The following is a 19,710-nucleotide window of genomic DNA, read 5'->3' as shown; positions in this document are numbered from 1 at the left end:
GGAAAGTTTGTTGCTAAAACAAACTTCCCTGGTGATCTCTCTGATTGGCTGGTGTGACGCTGACATCATCGAGACCTGAGCCAATCAGGTCTCGATGATGTCAGAGGTCACAGCACCGGGATCCCCGCCGCTGACAGGTATGTGGGGGGTCCCGATCGCCGACCACCGGCTGTCCCTATCTTTTAAATGCCGCGATCGCTATGGATCGCGGCATCTAGAAGATAGGAACAGGTTAACATCATGGGGACCTGATCCAATCAGGTCCCCATGATGCCACATGTCAGAGCTATCGCTCTGAACCGGTACCGCAGCGCTAGCAGGACCCTGGGGGTCCTGAGCGCTGCGGGACCACCCACCGTTTTTAAACGTCGGCGCTGCACAGAGCCCAGGCAGCGCCGACGTTTATGTACAGTGGGCGGTCCTGAACCGGTTAATTTACTGGGTGCAGCAGTTATGATAGAATCACAGTTTTCTCTGCTGCAGATGTAGCAGAGCTCAGTTGTTGAGCCGTGTGTAACATCACGGCTTTCTGTGTATAATGTATAGTGACAGAGGGCTGCTAATCAGTGGTGGTGGTGGTGGGGTTGGACTAGGATGCACAGGGCCAGTGGTCATGTAGTGATTATTTCCCAATGATAAAACACTAATTGTATTGAAACAGCAAAACACAGCCCAGTAAGTGTCACATCGCTGTTACCAGGGTCTATGCCTCTACATTATGGTGCTCTCACATTGCATAGCAGAAACCTGGTGACAGATTGCCTTTAAGGTATCTTTTTCTTCAACAAAGTGTTTTACAGCGCTATAGAATTAAAAGGGTGCTCGGCTGCCTAATGATTCAATCCTGACCATTTATACACTTAAATGCAGTGGTCAAAGGCAATTATGGCCCCTAAGGGGTTTACAGTTATCAATTGTGCTAAAATTTTACCATGGCTGATAAGACCTAACAAAGGATCTCTGTGTGTATTGAAGAAATCTTATTAGGCTTAACAGGCTGCTCTTCATTATAAAACAGGCATGATACACTGCGATAGAGAAGTATCAGATTTCATCATTTTTATCAAGTCCCATAAGAATAAAAAATTGTTATTCCAGATCAAAAATGGCTAATATTATTATAAAATTCTTATGTTATTTATACCGCTTCATAAGCACGATAAAAAAAGAAATGTAAAAATTGCAGGCTTTAGTTTATTCTACCTCCCAAGAAGCAACATAAAATTTTCAAAAAGTTGAAAGTACCCCAAAAAGGTACCAATAAAAACAACAACTCATGGCACGTGATTCAGTCGAGTGGGCCTACCTTGAGAAGGCCCTTCGACAATTTGGGCGTGGACCAGGCTTCAGAAGATGGATTGCAGTCTTGTACCGGGCTCTGAAAGCCAACGTCCTAATTAATGGTTATATGTTCTTGTTGATTCCCTTGGGGAGAAGGACCAGACAGGGGTGCCCTCTGTCCCCCCTTTGTTTGACATTGCCATGCAACCACTTACTGTCAGGATCTGTCAGACTACTGGGCATCAAGAGATTAAAGTGGGATCCCACTAGGCCCGCTTGTGGTTATATGCCAATGGTTTAATCCTGTTTATAGCTAGTTCAAGAGTTACACTGCCTTTGGTAATGGATCTGATTGATGAATTTGGTGGATTCTCCAGTCTTAAAATAAACTGGCAGAAATCTATGTTGTTCCCTGTAAGCACTATGGGATGGAAAGTAGGGGATGAATTCTGCAGGCTACAAATAGTATCCAACTATAAATATCTCTGTATATAAATAGCAAGGAATCATACGCAACTAAGTGATTTATATATACAGTTATATGAAAAAGTTTGGGCACCCCTATTAATCTTAAGCTTAATGTTTTCTAAAAATTGGTGTTTTTGCAACAGCTATTTCAGTTTGATATATGTAATAACTGTTGGACACAGTAATGTTTCTGCCTTGAAATGAGGTTTATTGTACTAACAGAAAATGTGCAATCTGCATTCAAACAAAATTTGACAGGTGCATAAGTATGGGCACCTCACCAGAAAAGTGACATTAATATTTAGTAGATCCTCCTTTTGCAAAAATAACAGCCTCTAGTCGCTTCCTGTAGCTTTTAATGATTTCCTGGATCCTGGATGAAGGTATTTTTGACCATTCCTCTTTACAAAACAATTCTAGTTCAGTTAAATTTGATGGTCGCCGAGCATGGACAGCCCTCTTCAAATGATCCCACAGATGTTCAATGATATTCAGGTCTGGGGACTGGGATGGCCATTCCAGAACATTGTAATTGTTCCTCTGCATGAATGCCTGAGTAGATTTGGAGCACTGTTTTGGATCATTGTCTTGCTGAAAGATCCATCCCCTGCGTAACTTCAACTTTATCACTGATTCTTGAACATTATTGTCAAGAATCTGCTGATACTGAGTGGAATCCATGCGTCCCTCAACTTTAACAAGATTCCCGGTGCCGGCATTGGCCACACAGCCCCAAAGCATGAAGGAACCTCCACCAAATTTTACTGTGGGTAGCAAGTGTTTTTCTTGGAATGCTGTGTTTTTTTGCCGCCATGCATAACGCCTTTTTGTATGACCAAACAACTCAATCTTGGTTTCATCAGTCCACAGGACCTTCTTCCAAAAAGAAATTGGCTTCTCCAAATGTGCTTTTGCATACCTCAGCCGACTCTGCTTGTGGCGTGTTTGCAGAAACGACTTCTTTCGCATCACTCTCTCATACAGCTTCTCCTTGTGCAAAGTGCGTTGTATAGTTGACCGATGCACAGTGACACCATCTGCAGCAAGTTGATGCTGCAGCTCTCTGGAGGTGGTCTGAGGATTGTCCTTGACTGATCTCACCATTCTTCTTCTCTGCCTTTCTGATGTTTTTCCTGCCACTTCTGGCCTTAACAAGAACTGTCCCTGTGTTCTTCCATTTCCTTACTGTGTTCCTCACAGTGGAAACTGACAGGTTAAATCGCTGAGACTGCATTTTGTATCCTTCCCATGAACAACTATGTTGAATAATCTTTGTTTTCAGATCATTTGACAGTTGTTTTGAGGAGCCCATGATGCCACTCTTCAGAGGAGATTCAAACAGGAGAACAACTTGCAAGTGGCCACTTTAAGTAGCTTTTCTCATGATTGCATACACCTTGCTGTGAAGTTCAAAGCTCAATGAGGTTACAAAACCAAAAAAAGTGCTTTAGTAAGTCAGTAAAACGTAGGTAGGAGTATTTAAAACAAGAAAATGATAAGGGTTCCCATACTTATGCACCTGTCAAATTTTGTTTGAATGCAGATTGCACATTTTCTGTTAGTACAATAAACCTCATTTCAAGGCAGAAACATTACTGTGTCCAACAGTTATTACATATATCAAACTGAAATAGCTGTTGCAAAAACACCAATTTTTAGAAAACATTAAGCTTAAGATTAATAGGGGTGCCCAAACTTTTTCATATAACTGTATCCCCTAAAATGATCGTCCTCCCTAAATTCCTATATGTTCTGGAACATTCAGCCTCCATAGTCCACACAAGGTCTTTGCCATGATCAACTCCCTATTTAGCATCCTTCACATGGGGCTTAAACAGACACAAACTGAAACGGACCACTGTTCAGAGGCCCTAGGATGAGGCAGGTGCAGCACTCCCCGACTTCTTCTTAAGCCACGGCACCACTATCAGTATTTGGTCAGTATTTTTTCTCAGGAGTGGGAGCCAAAACGAAGTGAGGAACAATCAGAGAAAAGGTATAATAGAAAAAAGTGCACCAATTCTGCATTTATCACCCACTCCTGGCTTTGGCTCCCACTCCTGAGAAAAAATACTGACCGAATACTGACCAAATATGGATAGTGAGGCCGTTGCCTTATACTACTTAGCTGACCAACTTCGTTTTCTAGAGCACTGGATAGCAGATTTGCCTAATTTTGAAAACCACCTTGCATACTGTTTGAGTTTTCAGAGTCTATGGGGGGTCTTGGAGACACCAGAGCAATACTCACACTCCTTCTTGCCAATTTACAAACTTGCGGTTCAAGTTTGGAGAGCCATCAAAAAGATTTTTCAACTCAAAGACACAGTAGCTGAGTCCACCTTATGGCATAACAGTGTTCGTCCCGAATTGCTACATTCCCAAGATGCTCAGTTTTGGTTGAACTTAGGGGGTCAAGACACTGGCACGGGTATATATCCAGGGTGTTCTAGTTTCCTTTGCTCTATGTCAACAGCTCTATCAAGCACCCAGACATGCTTTCTTTAGGTATCTTTAACTAAGACATGCCCTAAATACCCAGTTCTCAGACATTGGAAATTTCTCTCATATACTCGTCCCCCCTGATTGGGATTCTAAGGAGCCAGGGACCCAAGGGGTTGATTTCCTTTGTATACACCTAGTTACTAAGCAGGAGATGTTCCTCATCACCGTTCTAGGTTGAAGCCATTTGGAGGACAGTAATACTCTCCCTATCAGAGGAGGATTGAAGCGAGGCCTTGACCTCGCCACAATATCTTTCACCGGCAATTAATAACAATCTAGTCAAAATATATACAGTATAGTCCACCAATGTTACCTGAAACCTAGCAGGTTAAATAATATGGGTAGATCTACCACTGCAGATTGCCATAGGTGTGGGGAAGAGGCAGATTTTATACACCTGATGTGGTATTGCCCTCCTATTGCAGACTTTTGGAAAGAGGTCATAGCTATCCTCATCGAGATTATACAATTCCCTCTGCACCACCAAGGCTTTGGAGTTGGTAAGCCAAACCTCCCACTTCGACTCAGACTCCTCAATTTCCCTGACTCCGACTCTGCTCTGACTCTCTCATACATGGCTCATGTTTAAATTATACATTTACTGTAGTAAAATGGTAACATCAGGCTGTTAATCACCATTATGATACAATAATCAAGCTATTTAAATAGAACATAAAATATATTTATTGTAATACAACTTTAGAACACAAAAAAACTTTTAATAAATTGTAAATGTGCAATACACTATGCAGTACGTGGGAAAAAAACAGTTTTCAACAAAAACATACTGAATAACATTTGGGCAGTCTATGAATTTGTTCTGAGAAATAGTATTGCCTCCAACAGATCCTCCTTCATAGATTACCTCAAATCTGATCTAATTACTTTAAGGGTAGAGAACAACCTCTCTGCACTAACTTAGGTTGGTGGCAAAGCTGTAACCACATGGGCAACATCTCTAACAATTTCAGGGTATAAAGGAATTGCCTCATGTCAGTTTTGATGAACGGTTGAACTCTTCTACTTCTTTGAAAAATTTTCCTGAAATATGGTCACTGTTTTCTATGGGAGTGGAATCTTTTTCCCTGCGGCAACGCATTGCATGCGCCATGTCATCCACATACTTTTCAAAATTAACCTCCTCATCTAATGAGGCTGAAGAAATGATAGCAGTAGCACTGGCAAGACCCAATCCCTCTTGCTCTTGGCCGTCCTGTAGACCACTCATTCTAACTGCTACTTCAATCAGAGCTTCTTTTCCTTTAGTAAGCTGTTGATCATCCAGCAATATACGATGAGTCGGGTCCACTTAAACAACTGCCAGAAGAATTTTATTTTCTAATAGCAGTGTCTCTCTCTGTTACATTGAAGCAGCAATGCCATCTGTGATTAAACCTCCTCTTTGGGACAGACAAAACAACAAGTTCTTCCACTCCTTTATGAAAATGCCAGGAGTTAAATCCTCAGATTATAATTTTTTAGTCTCAGAAAATGGGTGATGAAGCAATTCCTTTAAATCAGCCACCAGTGTCCATTGACCTTCCATTTAGTGTTACTTGAGGGTTGGCCATATCTACAAGAAAGGGTTTCAGCTCAAGCAATCGCTCAATCATTAAACATTAAATAGGTGCTGTCCCACCGAGTGGCTTGATTTACAATTGCCCCTTTTCCAGCACGTCTCTTCAAGATGGAATCAATTTTAGGGCTTCTGGCAGCAATAGCCAATTTCCTTGCTTTGCTAATCAGAGTTGCAGCATGTCCCTCTTGCAGACTATCTCTTATTGCCAGCTGCAGTGTGTGCACATGTGATGAATATAACAGTTTTGAAGCAGCTTCAACAAGATCATCTAATTCTTAGATCAGGAACAGAACAGACATTTATAGGACATTTCATAACTTTCCCAAATTCTTATGAAAAAATATTCAGCACATCCTACATTGTATTAACGTACCAAATCTTACTACATAAAGAGCTTAATGTCGAGGTGAGTTCGAGAAAAACATAAGCTGATGTGGAGTTGGCATTTATTTGCCTGATCCTGTGTTTAGGGAAGAAGCACAGAAGCAGGGTGAAGTGAAGATAATGAAAGGCGATCACCAGTTTGACTTTGAGGGGCCGTCTGCTGACATGCCTGAAGTTCATCTAATATCTGAACCAGTGCCTATTAAAACAGACAGGCCTGATGCTGACATCACCCAAGAAAAATCTCAAAGTTGACGTCACTGATGTGGGTGGCGGCCAGTGACGTCAGACTCCGAGCCACCATGCTTCCGGGTTCGAGCGAGATGATTGGAGCGCCATTACTATCCCGCTTTATATCGGTAAGTAACGGTATAAACAACTTTGTTGTTTATCGTGTAAAAAGGGTGAGAGTGAATAGACATGGGTAATTTGAGTTAGTTTTTATTATGAAGAGCACACTTTTCTAGCTTCCGAAACTTATTTGATTTGGAACTCGGGCTGCTATTTTATTATAAATTTTAGGAATCAGTCAGTCCATTTTATACCGACTCCACTAAAATGGACACCAACTCTGACTACACTGCACTGTGTACCACTCTACCCTAAAGGCCCCGTCACACTAAGCGACTCTACAGCGATCCCGACAACGATGCGACCTGTCAGGGATCGTTGCTGCGTCGCTATGTGGTCGCTGGTGAGATGTCAAACAGTCAGATCTTCCCAACGACGCAACAACGATGCGGCGACCCATAACGATCTGTATAACGATGCACGCCTATGTGTTTCTGTGTCTGAGTCGTCAACAAGGTCGTTGGTAAGGTGTCAAACACACTGATACATGCTACCCAGCGGGGCCTCAACGATCAAAGAAATGTCCAGACCATTCCGACACGACCAGCGATCTCACAGCAGGGGCCTGGTCGCTGCTAAGTGTCAAACGTAGCGAGATCGCTACTGAGGTCGCTGTTGCGTCACAAAACTTGTGACTCAGCAGCGATCTCGCATAGTGAGACGGGGGCTTAAGGTGCGTTTATTAGGAATCCTTGATAAAGAGACCTGGCCTCACTACCATCACACTTTTCTCAGGGAAGCATTGTTTTGTCTCACAAGGCTATCACCATGAGATGGATGGATAGAAGACCCATGGGAACTTCACACTGTGTCAATATGGTAAATACTGCACCTTCCTATGAGACGTTCTTAAATAAAAATAGACATCATTTTCAAAAAGGTATAGAAGCCTTGATTTGATTCTCCTTTGACTCACATTAGTACCTAGGCAATGAGGAGTATTCTCTCATAATTAAAGTATGTGATATTTGGTGCCGGACATTGGTGTTTTATGCTTTTGGTTGATATACTAGACAATGGTATGTTAAGGGTAGGGTTATCTTAGTCATACCATATTAATGAGCTATGAGATATAACCTTGTTATGTTGTATAATCTTCAATAAAAGTTTCAAAATAAAAAAAAAATAAAAAAAACAGACTCAATGTGCACTAAATGTACACTAAAATGGTGCTTCAAAACATAAAAACGAGCCCGTTTTTACTGCATTTATGAAATATCACAGCATTAAGCATGCAAATGCACAGGAAAAAAACTAATTTATCTTTTAGGGTTCACAGATACAAATAAATGGAAGTAGTTGATGGGAGAAGTCCTAGGGTATAGAAGGAACTATACACATTCTACCGATTCTTGTACTTGCAGTAGATGGTGAAGTGTTCTTTGGGGCAGATGCTAATAATGTCACAGGTGGCAGACAGAATATTACAAAATACTGGCTGAAAACTCTCCCGTCCAGTGACTGCTAAAGGTTACTATTATGGAAATCTTCTGGAGTGCTGACAAATTGCAAGTTCAGTTAAAAATTAAACTGTATGTCTGGCCTTGAAAGAAGCGTAATTATGTAATGTCTGTAACACTTAACTAATGACTGAAAAAATATACAGTTGTTAGACGTGCATCATATATGGATAAAACATAAATTGGATAAAAGAACAGGGGTTATTAAATGGATTGTCTGATCTTAGAAAAAAAGTAAGCACTCACTAATTGTAACTGCAGACTGCCGAATGATTGCAGTGTGCCAAGAGTACACAGTTAGCATTCCTCTGTATTCCCCATGAGTGTGAGCGGTCACTTAAAGGGAATCTGTCAGGTTATTTTTGTGTATTATCAGAATAGTGTCCTGAAATAGGGTTTGGGCAGCCCGTTCTGGATATGTAACTTTTATTTCTGTACATGGCCCCGCTGTGTTACTGTAAACCCCGGACAAATTTATAGACACGCTCCGGCAAGTCAAGCATATGTAAATGAATGTTCACCCCTTCCCCTGCCTGTAATCCCGCTCAGCCTGCCTCACTGATTCAGTCAGATTGCAGAGTTACTTGCCCGAGGATCGCATCGCAATGCTCAAACTGACAGTCAGCTCTCCTGACCTGAGTGTGATAGCATGTATTTCTATGCAGCTGTCACTCTCAGGTCAGGAGATCAGATGGCCAGTCCAAGGATTCCAATGCCATCCTCGGGCATACGGCAGTCTGACTGAATCAGTGATGCCAATAGTGCAGAGGGGTGACCAGGATTATGGGGGGGGGGGGGAAGGGGTGAATATTCATTTGCCATTTACATATGTTTGACTTGTCAACACGTGACAATAAGTTTGTCCGGCGCTTACAGGAAGACAACAGGGTCATGTAGAAAAATAAAAGTTACATATCCTGAAAGGGCTGCCCAAGCCCTATTTCAGGATACTATTGGGTTACTACACAAAAAAGATCTGACAGATTCCCTTTAACTGCATGCATGTATGTATACTTGTGGTCATGTGCCAATTAGTCTCCTGTGCTTCGCTTCTCTCAGTTCTCTTCTATTGAGAGGAACCAGGTAAGAGGAGTCAGCACATGACCACAAATAAGCAAATCACATACATGAGGTCAAATAACCACTCACTCACTTATGGAGTAAAGGGGAATTATAACAGTGCGCATCGCGCACTGTCATGAATTAGCAGTTTGAAGTCACAGGGTAACTGCAGACTTTTCTTTTGAGACTGGACAATCTCTTTATTGACAGTGTAAAAAAAGCCTGTATATTACAATCATTCGATTTTTTTTTTTCATGGAACCAACTGGTAGAATAAGGGTTAAATTTGTTTACTTGAGATGGATTTCCAGTGAATACTTTCAGCTCAAATCTGACCCAGACTACGCAGGAAAGTCTGCTAGGAAGTCCACACTATGACCTAAATTCATCATGCAGTTTCAGCCATATTTCTGGCATCAAATTGCTTGATATTTCTCTAATTTTTTGACCAAATTGAAGTCTCAGTCAGCTACTCCAATTTTTTTAAAAGTGGCCAGGGCTCGGACAAGATGTGGCTTGGCCAAGTGGATCCAACAAACTCATCATAATATATGTTACGCAAGTGGCGTAAATTATGACAGAAATATGTGCCAGCACCTGAGTGGAGCACATTTATGGAGATGGTGCACACAAGTTGAAGGATGCGCCAAATTAATTTAGAGACACATGCTTTTCAAAGGGGTTCTCCAAGAATGTGATGAGATCACATTCTTGGAAAACCCCTTTAATGAATTTGGAACATCTAACTATAGTACTCCTGACGGACAAAACATTAGTTCTGATGGATAGGGACCCATTAGTTTCTAATTTTGGTGCATATTTTGTAGTGGATTTTCCTAGGTGGATTCTAACAGATGATCTTTAAAAAAAAAAAAAAAATCACCTGCTACAGTGCCATGCCTTCTCTGGTCCCCAAACCAATGCCTGTACTTCTGATTCTATCAATTTACAGCTCATGCTGCCCTAGGTACTGTTAGAGGAAACATTTATACATTTCATATATCTTTGATAATTTTGTATTTTAATATTAGCTTGTGTTATATCTTATATAGAGCTGTCTGTGTGTCAAAACTTTCCTTTGTTTCTGAAAGTATAGTAATCTAGATATAGCCAGTTTCTAAGGAATTAGAATCCATAATTTACGACTTTGTTATTTCCAACTTAGATATCTTCCTTTTCAGGTAATGTAATGTGTTAAACCATTCCCACTTTCCTTATCTTTGTGGTTTGTAATAAAAACTTGTGACCAGGAATCTGAGAGCAGACAAGCCCTTACACAGACAAAACTGGATGTGTACTCTTATCTCCGATCGATCGACTCTGATTTGATCAAAACTGGCAAATGAATGAAACCTTTTGAGCTTCCCCTAAAACTTTCCATACAGGTTTCCAAATCAGTACAACGACTGGAAACGTCCCATTTACAATTAACATCTGGATATGAACACCATAATAATAATAATTAATAATTTTTTTATTTTTATAGCGCCAACATATTCCGCAGCACTTTACAATTTTAGGGGGAACTTATACAGACAATACAGAATAAGCATATCTCATGTCGAAAGCTTACAGTCTAAAATCATAGTCATTTTACACCCTTCTAATAAAAATCACATTGTACAGTACAGACCAAGAGTTTGGACACACCTTCTCATTTAAAGATTTTTCTGTATTTTCATGACTTTGAAAATTGTACATTCACACTGAAGGCATCAAAACTATGAATTAACCCATGTGGAATTATATACTTAACAAAAAAAGTGTGAAACAACTGAAAATATGTCTTATATTCTAGGTTCTTCAAAGTAGCCACCTTTTGCTTTGATGACTGCTTTGCACACTCTTGGCATTCTCTTCATGAGCTTCAAGAGGTAGTCACCGGAAATGGTTTTCACTTCACAGGTGTGCCCTGTCAGGTTTAATAAGTGGGATTTCTTGCCTTATAAATGGGGTTGGGACCATCAGTTGTGTTGTGCAGAAGTCAGGTGGATACACAGCTGATAGTCCTACTAAATAGACTGTTAGAATTTGTATTATGGCAAGAAAAAAAGCAGCTATTGATGGTTTTTGCAACTGCACTTGGGGACTCTTTCAAAGGTTGCAAATTTTTCGGACTGACTGACCTTCATTTCTTAAAGTAATGATGGCCACTCTTTTTTCTTTACTTAGCTGCTTTTTTCTTGCCATAATACAAATTCTAACAGTCTATTCAGTAGGACTATCAGCTGTATATCCACCAGACTTCTGCACAACACAACTGATGGTCCCAACCCCATTTATAAGGCAAGAAATCCCACTTACTAAACCTGACAGGGCACACCTGTGAAGTGAAAACCATTTCCGGTGACTACCTCTTGAAGCTCATGAAGAGAATGCCAAGAGTGTGCAAAGCAGTCATCAAAGCAAAAGGTGGTTACTTTGAAGAACCTAGAATATAAGACATATTTTCAGTTGTTTCACACTTTTTTGTTAAGTATATAATTCCACATGGGTTAATTCATAGTTTTGATGCCTTCAGTGTGAATGTACAATTTTCAAAGTCATGAAAATACAGAAAAATCTTTAAATTAGAAGGTGTGTCCAAACTTTTGGTCTGTACTGTATGTGCAGATGTATATACATTTATCTCACAGCTGTCATTAATTTTGATATACAGTATACTGTGTACTGTGACACAAAACATACTATACTTATGCTTCCCTCTACGCACATCTAATGCGACAGCATTTAATATAAATGTGATCTATTCATTTCATTCATCCCTGCAGACAACCAATCATTTTTTTTATATTAAAGGAATTTGTAAGAAATGAGTAAAATAACCAAAAGTCACATCTGCACACTCATCATAAAATACAGTTATCATCACAGAGAAAAGTTCTCAGGACCCGAGGTAGAGCTACACAGGCGGGTGCCATCACAAAAACACATTCATACACAAAAAAAAAGTTTTGGTAAATAAAAGAAAAGAATAGTTTTCATCTGGTTTGAATTGGTGAATAAAAATCAGATAATGCATTCTCGTTAATCCTTTCGCTGCCAGAGTCTTCTTGACATTTTGCGCCTCTTTCAGCCAGGAGAATCTTCACACTTTTGCCATATGCAAATAAATTACTAAATAATAAATTAGTATTAAACTCCAATACCTACCATATTTTTCGGATTATAAAAGACGCACCCCAGGTTTAGACAGCAGAAAACAGGAAAAACATTTTTCCTATTAATTAAAACTTCCCTGACGGGGTCATTATCACTAATTTTAATGTACCAGGGTAGAATAGGGAGGTAATAAATCTACTGTTAGTGTCTCTCTGCAGTGTGTATTATACACACAGCTCTGCTACATGCACATATAGACAAACACAGCTCTGCTATATACGCACATAAACATAAATACATATAACATGGTACATGTTTAGATATAAACAAGAGCAATAAAATTATTTTTGACAATTCACACCAAAAAAGAGACATGTTGTCATTGTTATCTTTCCAATACAATCACGCGACAAAGAAGTGATGAAGATATGGTTGTGCATGAAACTTAGATAAATGCAGACGTGCATTCACTCATTTGTACATGGTGATATCTGTCATCAATTATATATCCCTGCAATGTGTTTGCCTCTGATAATAATGATAACCCAGATTTCATAACCTTTCATTACAGCATTTACGTGCAAATAACAGTATGCCAGACAGGTCAAGACTGGGATGTTTGGTTCATGCCCGGAAAACCTTTGTACAGTAGATATGAATAGTCTACCATTTCTTGGCACTTTCATCCTATTGCTAAATGTCTGCTACACTGCCATTTCTCTCTAACCATTCACCCTTCTATCAAGTTGGCATACATATGGTTGCACAAAAAAAACTATTAATAGACAAAATCATTTTGGAAATGTCTAAGATCTTTGAACTGAAATGATCATCTATGTCATCTCTGGAGGTTTAGACGCTTTCTTAAAAAAAGATTTCAAGAATATTTGTTAAAGTGGCTGTCTGGTTTTAGATTGCTGATGACCTACCCTGGCTTGATGTCTGTGTGATATGTGATGTTTTGTTTGTACCATTTTATGACACATGTAACTTTCTATTCTCTTTTTGTTCATATTTTTGGAAAGAAGACGTGGTCAAAAAACAGTTTTGATTAAAATATTAAAGGGAATCTGTCATCAGATTTTTGCCATGTAATCAGAGGACAGCATGAGGAAGGGGTTAAAACACAGATTTAAAGAATGTGTCACATGTCAAGCAATGTGCTGTTTACTTACAATGAAGATTTTAGCACCTGGTGATTATCGTTGCCTGGACTACAACAGCACTTCCTAGTCCGACTCTGCCCCCTCTTGTGATAACCAGCTCCCTGTCTACAGACAATGTAAATACAGAGCCTGATGCAGGCGGGGTCAGCTGTGCTGTGGGCAGTGTCAGTTTTCTCAGCTCTGCTGCATTGCTAAATCTAAGAACTCTAATTGTGTCACAACGGCTGCACCCAGTAATCTAAGTGATGGGTCTCTTTGCCTACATCATGCTGCTCTCAGATGAGATAGCAAAAAGCTGCTGAAAGATTCCCTTTAATCATATATTATGATATTTTAAAAGCTTGGACAGTGATGAATGCGGCCATACCAAGTATGTTGATTCGTTTTCTTTTTTTGTCTAAGGAAACTGATGTTTAATATATTCTTAAAAAAATATTTTTAACTGCCTTTTATTTTTCTTTTAGTCAACAAGCACAAACCTGCGATCAAAAAATTGTAAAAAAAAAAAGATCAATCCTGCAATCTTATGAAGATCAGTAACTGAATTACGAACATGGCAGACACTGGTGCCATGGCCTACAGAAGACCCCTAAGTGTCATGACAACACCATCAGCACCCTGTGATCTAGTCACACTTAATGTCACGGGTGTGTCACGTGTAATAGACAGTTGCTCTGGATCTGGCTGTAGAAGGTCACTGCACTACGCATTGCAAACACCTTATTAATCCTTCTTCCTTTAAGACCCAGTGGCGACCTCCCTCCTGCTGCTGATTGACACATCCTTGCATGGGAGTTGAAAACTCTCAGTTTGCTCCAGGCAATTGCAGGTGATACTTCTATGTTCCTTTGTGCATGCTTGGAGCACTAACTGTTGGCTGGCTTCTTCTCTGGTGCCCTTGGAGGACAGTTGGTGTTACTCACCTGGTGTCTGCTCAAGCTAAGTTAATCCCCTTTGTCTGTCTACCTTGTTGTCTTTAGTTTGTAGTGGGGTCTGACCAGTGCTCACCCCTCCCCCTCCCTATCTAGGGCCAAGTGCTAGGGATATACAGGGTTTAGGGTCTTGCTTCGCGATTAGTTTGGAACCAATATAGGGACGGAAGGGTGTTATTAGATCTGCCTAGGGGTCCCCACTCCCCCTTTCCTCATGCTTGGGTTTCCTCCCCCTCTTCCCTTCATGTTGCACTTAATCTTTCCCACACCTTGCATGACACCTAATGGGTGAAAGAAGGGACACCCTCAATCCTCTGTATAACAGCTTGATCTAAGGGGTTGAGCTGTGGCAAATTGAGCTATGGAGCGGGCTCAGCCCCATATATCTAGTGTGCACACCCACCATACATGAACATTGGTTGTCACTAAGGGGTTAATACATTCTGTGTTTATTTGGTAAACTCTATATCTGACCATACATGAGCCAAATTTGATAAAATGTCGTAATAAAGCAAATTCAACATTGACCAAAGAATTACTCAAGTGCATGAATGACAGACGTGCATATGCTGGCCATACTGTCAGCCGTCGGTTCTTGATGACATTCAGGGGAAATTTCTCAGGTAAGATGTGCCATTTTCCCCTTAAACTAGAATGAAACTTTCTCACAAGCTTCAATACAGCTTGGATTTAGAGAGTGTCGTCTTCACAAATAATAATGAATTACGATCCTTTAAAAAGATCCATACCTGTGCCAACGAATTGTATTTTCTGAACAGCCAGATGACAATCAGCATGCAGAAGCTGTAATGCAGACACACCAGCAGTTACCACGTGAAGCATTTGTAAAGACCCTCTCAGCATGAACTGAATTTCTTACAAAATAGCCTATATTCACTTATACCAGGATAGAATACGGTGTGAGAATACTGACGTTCTGTGGGGTTTATATTTGCTGTATCTTTGCTATTGATGACATACTATTCAGAGTACCGCCAGATGGTGCAGATAATGAGTGGACATCCCACTATGGTCTCTGTATGAGCTATAATCACATGGAAAACCGACTCCTAGAATTATCGACAAGAATGTACAAGCCCCCCTTTAGAGCATATAGCGTGGGGGCTTCCAACTCCCCCTGTTTTCTAAAGCCTAGTCTAGTTAGGCTTTAGTCTTGGTATGTCCCTTTAGTTCTCTCAGTAATGGGTTTCTATTCCTCCTTCGCCCCTTTCTTTGCTAGGTAATAACTAATGGTACTTACCTTTTGTAGATTGGTTTCTTCATCTTCAGGTGCCAAGCAGAAATGAGCGACAGGAGCCCGATTGGTGGACAGATTTCGGCGGGAAGCAAAGAGCCTTTTTAAGCCCTGCATTCTTGTCAGGGGACTCACTACAGCTGGGATTTTGAAGAAACAGCTGCCCGCCCGCCCTCCCTGGTTATTAGTGTCTATGTGATGCGCCCCCTGGGCCGCGTGTGTAGGGGAATACCCGGAGCCGGATCTCTGTGTAACACTGGGGGTTGTAGTCTCCATGGCGGCGACCTGGTCCCGTGGCTCAGGGCGGTCAAACCAGTGGGGATCTGTCTCCCTGGTCTTGTAATGCTTAAATGTCCCACTACGCCACCCGTGGATTGCGGTCACTGAGAACCGCCGCTGCGGGCAGACCGCTGAGGCTGATGTTGTGTGCGCAGCAGGGGGTAGTATAACTCCCCACGGGAGGAGTATAGCCTCAGGGCAGTGAGTGCAGATGGTGGGGGTGATGGTGTGCGGGAGCAGCAGTAATGACTCAGAGTCCAGTGATGCAGTCCAGGGTCTTTACTCACAGTTTTACACTCCAAGCCACTTCTGCAGATTATGGCTGCCCACGTCACGCTGTGCTCACCAGGTGAGGGGCTCAGCCAACTCCCAGGTACCTTTGGAGTGCTTTTCAGGACCCCCTTCGTGTGTCCTTTCTCTGGCCTGTCGTACCCCACAAGTGACCACGTTTCTGTCCAGCTGCCTCGGGCCTTGGCGGGCAAACGTATGTTCCATTTCCCTGGGTCCTATATGGTGCCTTCCTAACGGGTGTAGTGAGGGGCCGTGCACATACAATGCCACGGCCTCCGGTTACTAGCTGAGGGTAGTTGCTCTCCTCCACTAGATGAGGGATCCGGTTCCCTTTTCTTGGCCTGACCCCCTACTTTGGTAGCGGCGGGCGTGCGGTGGCGACTGGCCGGTCCGCACCCCTGGGGTCCCTTCAGTCTTCTCCTAGAGCTTCCTCCATTCTTCTCCCTTCCTTCCTTCTCCTCCAGGCCCAGGCCTTAAGACTTTGCCTGCGTGCGGAGCAGAGCCCATGCAGAGCCTCTGCTCCCCGCCTCCTTCTCTCTCTGCTCTCTCTCCTTTCTACTACTTTCTCCTCTCAGTCCGGAGCCTCACAGGCTAGGCCCACCTCCTGGAGCAGAGCTCCACAGAGCCCTGCTCTGTCACTTCTCCCCTCTGTCTGAACACTGTTCCTAAGATGGCTCCCCTCTTTTATACCTCTCTCTCCAGTGCACCCAGGATCTGCACTCTCCACCCACACACTACAGGGTTCCCCCTCTCCTAGGTGTTCCCTCCCCACTCCAGCCAGGGATCAGGGACAGTTATGCTCACTCTTGGGATCATGGTCGCCCTGTCCCCCGGAAATGTGGTGTAGTGCATGTGGGTGTTAGGGTCCTGAGCCATACTCCATCCTTACCTGGAAGTGAGATATCACACCTCTGGGTGAGATGCAATACCTCTGTAGCAACCGAACCCTCGGGGCGCTACATATGCAGTAATGAATTTTATTGTTATTAATTGGTTTAATATATTTAATATTTGAGTAACCATTAATAAATTCCGCGGCCTTTTATCTGCACACTATGTGTCGTGTTTCATTTTAGTTGGTAAGTTGGGAATGTTGTGAGGGGGAAGTTTGGTGCCTGCCATCCCATGTAAAACATGGTGTATAGCAGTGACCTGATGGCATCATTGATGAAGTGAATGTGTCAGCATAAAATGTGCTGTTTAACTACTAGGAAAGCTTAAAGAATACACTAAACACATGGCATGAAAGTGCTGTGTATTCATGAGAAAAACGCTCCCCCACCTGGCCCCTATGGAAACTGATCGGCAGCTGTGTATGGATGTCGGTCACTGTGGAGAGAGCAGGGGATGGAGGGGGTCGCTCTCCTCATGAACACACTGCACTCAAACTACAGTACAGACCAAAAGTTTGGACACACCTTCTCATCTAAAGATTTGAAGAACCTAGAATATAAGACATATTTTCAGTTGTTTCACACTTTTTTGTTAAGTATATAATTCCACATGTGTTAATTCATAGTTTTGATGCCTTCAGTGTGAATGTACAATTTTCATAGTCATGAAAATACAGAAAAATCTTTAAATGAGAAGGTGTGTCCAAACTTTTGGTCTGTACTGTATGTGAGTGGTGTATTCTTTTAGCGCTCACCTATTTTTGTGCAGTTATGGCAGAGATATCAAACTCAAACACACAGAGGGCCAAAATGAAAACTTGGACAAAGTCGCAGGCCAAACAGTATAATGGGCCCCACACAGTCCTCCATACAAAATAATGAGCCCCACATAGTCCTCCATACAGAATAATGGCCCCACATAGAGGTGGTGGTTTTGGTGTCGCGGGCCAAAATAAAACCACCCTGGAGGCCAGATTTGGCCCATGGGCCAGAGTTTGCCGTGTATGCGTTATGGCTAGTACAATCAGGTATGAATATTATACTGCCCTTACATAGAAAAGCATGTTAAGATGACAGATCTGCTTTATCATCTCAGCTTGGTTGTCCCAAAAGACATGTCTTCATCGGGAATGAAAAATTATAGGGCTGTGAATTAAAGGACAATCACTTACAAAACACCACTCCAGCATTTTTCTTTATTTAGCAGCTGGAGTGGTATCAATAATGTAAGTTCCTGCTCCACGTAATATATTTACAAGCCGCTGTCTTCTGTTTCCGTCATTGCTCCAGTCCCGATCCTCCATCTTGTGACCATAGCTTCTGACTGATCAGATGTCAGAGGTAATAGTCACAAGATCTCAATTCATTCTGGCTCTCGTAGACTTACATTGGGAAGTAATCTCCGGCTCGCCCCGCAAACACTGGAGTCCGCAGGTCATAAACTACAGCAGACGACCGGAGCTGTGCCGATAACAGAAGAAAACGGCAGCTGGTAAATGTATTACTAGAGGCAGGGAACTAGCATTACTGACACCACTCCAGTGCTGAAATAAAAAAACCGCTGAAGTGGTGTTTAACGAAGAAGTCTCATCAGAATTTGTTTTCCATATTCCAGTCTAATTATGTATGCAATGGTGTATGTGTGTCAAAATAATCACCAATCGCTTTCCCAGTTTCCGGCATTGCTCCAGTCCTCTTCTGAACCAAGTCACCTGAAATCAGACTAACCAGTTCACACAGAGATATTATGTGTGAACCAGAAACCATTTTCTCAAGTAGCACCACGCAATACATTAGTTGCTGTGTGAGCCGGCCAAGCTGCAGAGTGGCCACGTGGGACCAGAGCGCTGATGGAAACCGGAGATGGAGAAGTGTTTTACTGCATTGAGGATGTATTCACACTGAAAGATTATGGTGCACAAGGACGGTAATGGTCCTTTGTGCAGCACAATAGATTGTCTCTCGGTGACGCATCGTCCTTTGATAGCAGGACTCGCACTTCTCAGAACAACGGCATCCTGTGCACACTTAGCGATCTATTACAGATTCATATTCAAGCTTGATCTTACAACCATTAATATTTATCAGAAGGACAAATTTAACTAGTTTAGAAACAACAACTCTTACCATGCAATTAATGAAAATGTGGCAGTGATCCTTTTGACAACTGTAATTGTGACCTGGAAAACAAACACACAAAATAACGTCAATTTTGCAAATTATGTTTTTCCATCAATATGGCCACGTGAGGGCTTGTTATTTGCAAGACAAGTTGTACTTTTGAATGACACCATTCATTTTACCATATAGTGTACTGGAACATGGGGAAAAAAAATTCAAAATAAAGTGCAAGTCCACAATTGTTTTTTCTTTTTTTATTTACCATGTCCACTAGAAGGTAAAACTGACCTGGCAATATGGTTCTCTAGCTCAGTACGTATGTTTTGATCGCCTCTTATTGCAATGTTGCGCTGACCCAAAAAACTGTAGTTCTGGAGTTTAGATTTTTTTTCTCGTTACACTGTTTACCGTTCAGATTAATTTATTTTGCATTTTGATAGATCGGACAGTTTCTGAATGCAGCGATACCAAATATGTGTATTTTTTTTTAATAAATTTATATTCAATGGGGTGATTTGAACTTTTGTGTTTTTTTTTTTCATATTTTGAAAAAAAAAAATTCTTAACTTTTTACTGTATTT

The 19,710-nt window shown here is 41.6% G+C and overlaps 1 protein-coding gene across 1 annotated transcript in view; it reads right to left on the bottom strand.

Annotated features, from left to right (window-relative positions):
- LOC141228177 (uncharacterized) overlaps window positions 1-19,710 on the bottom strand; it is a 781,624-nt gene that overhangs the window by 720,089 nt on the left and 41,825 nt on the right. Inside the window, exons 2-3 of the mRNA XM_073667298.1 lie at window positions 19,136-19,188; window positions 15,040-15,094 (exon numbers count right to left, since the gene is read on the bottom strand). Of these exons, the coding sequence (XP_073523399.1) occupies window positions 15,040-15,094; window positions 19,136-19,188 (108 nt within the window). The remainder of the gene's footprint in view (window positions 1-15,039; window positions 15,095-19,135; window positions 19,189-19,710) is intronic.

The sequence above is a fragment of the Phyllobates terribilis genome, unplaced genomic scaffold, assembly GCF_046119375.1.
Source record: "Phyllobates terribilis strain yellow unplaced genomic scaffold, ASM4611937v1 Scaffold_2__4_contigs__length_985480577, whole genome shotgun sequence".
NCBI classification, from domain to species: domain Eukaryota; kingdom Metazoa; phylum Chordata; class Amphibia; order Anura; family Dendrobatidae; genus Phyllobates; species Phyllobates terribilis.
Note: the sequence above shows the minus strand (reverse complement) of the source record. Positions and strands in the feature narration are given on the sequence as shown.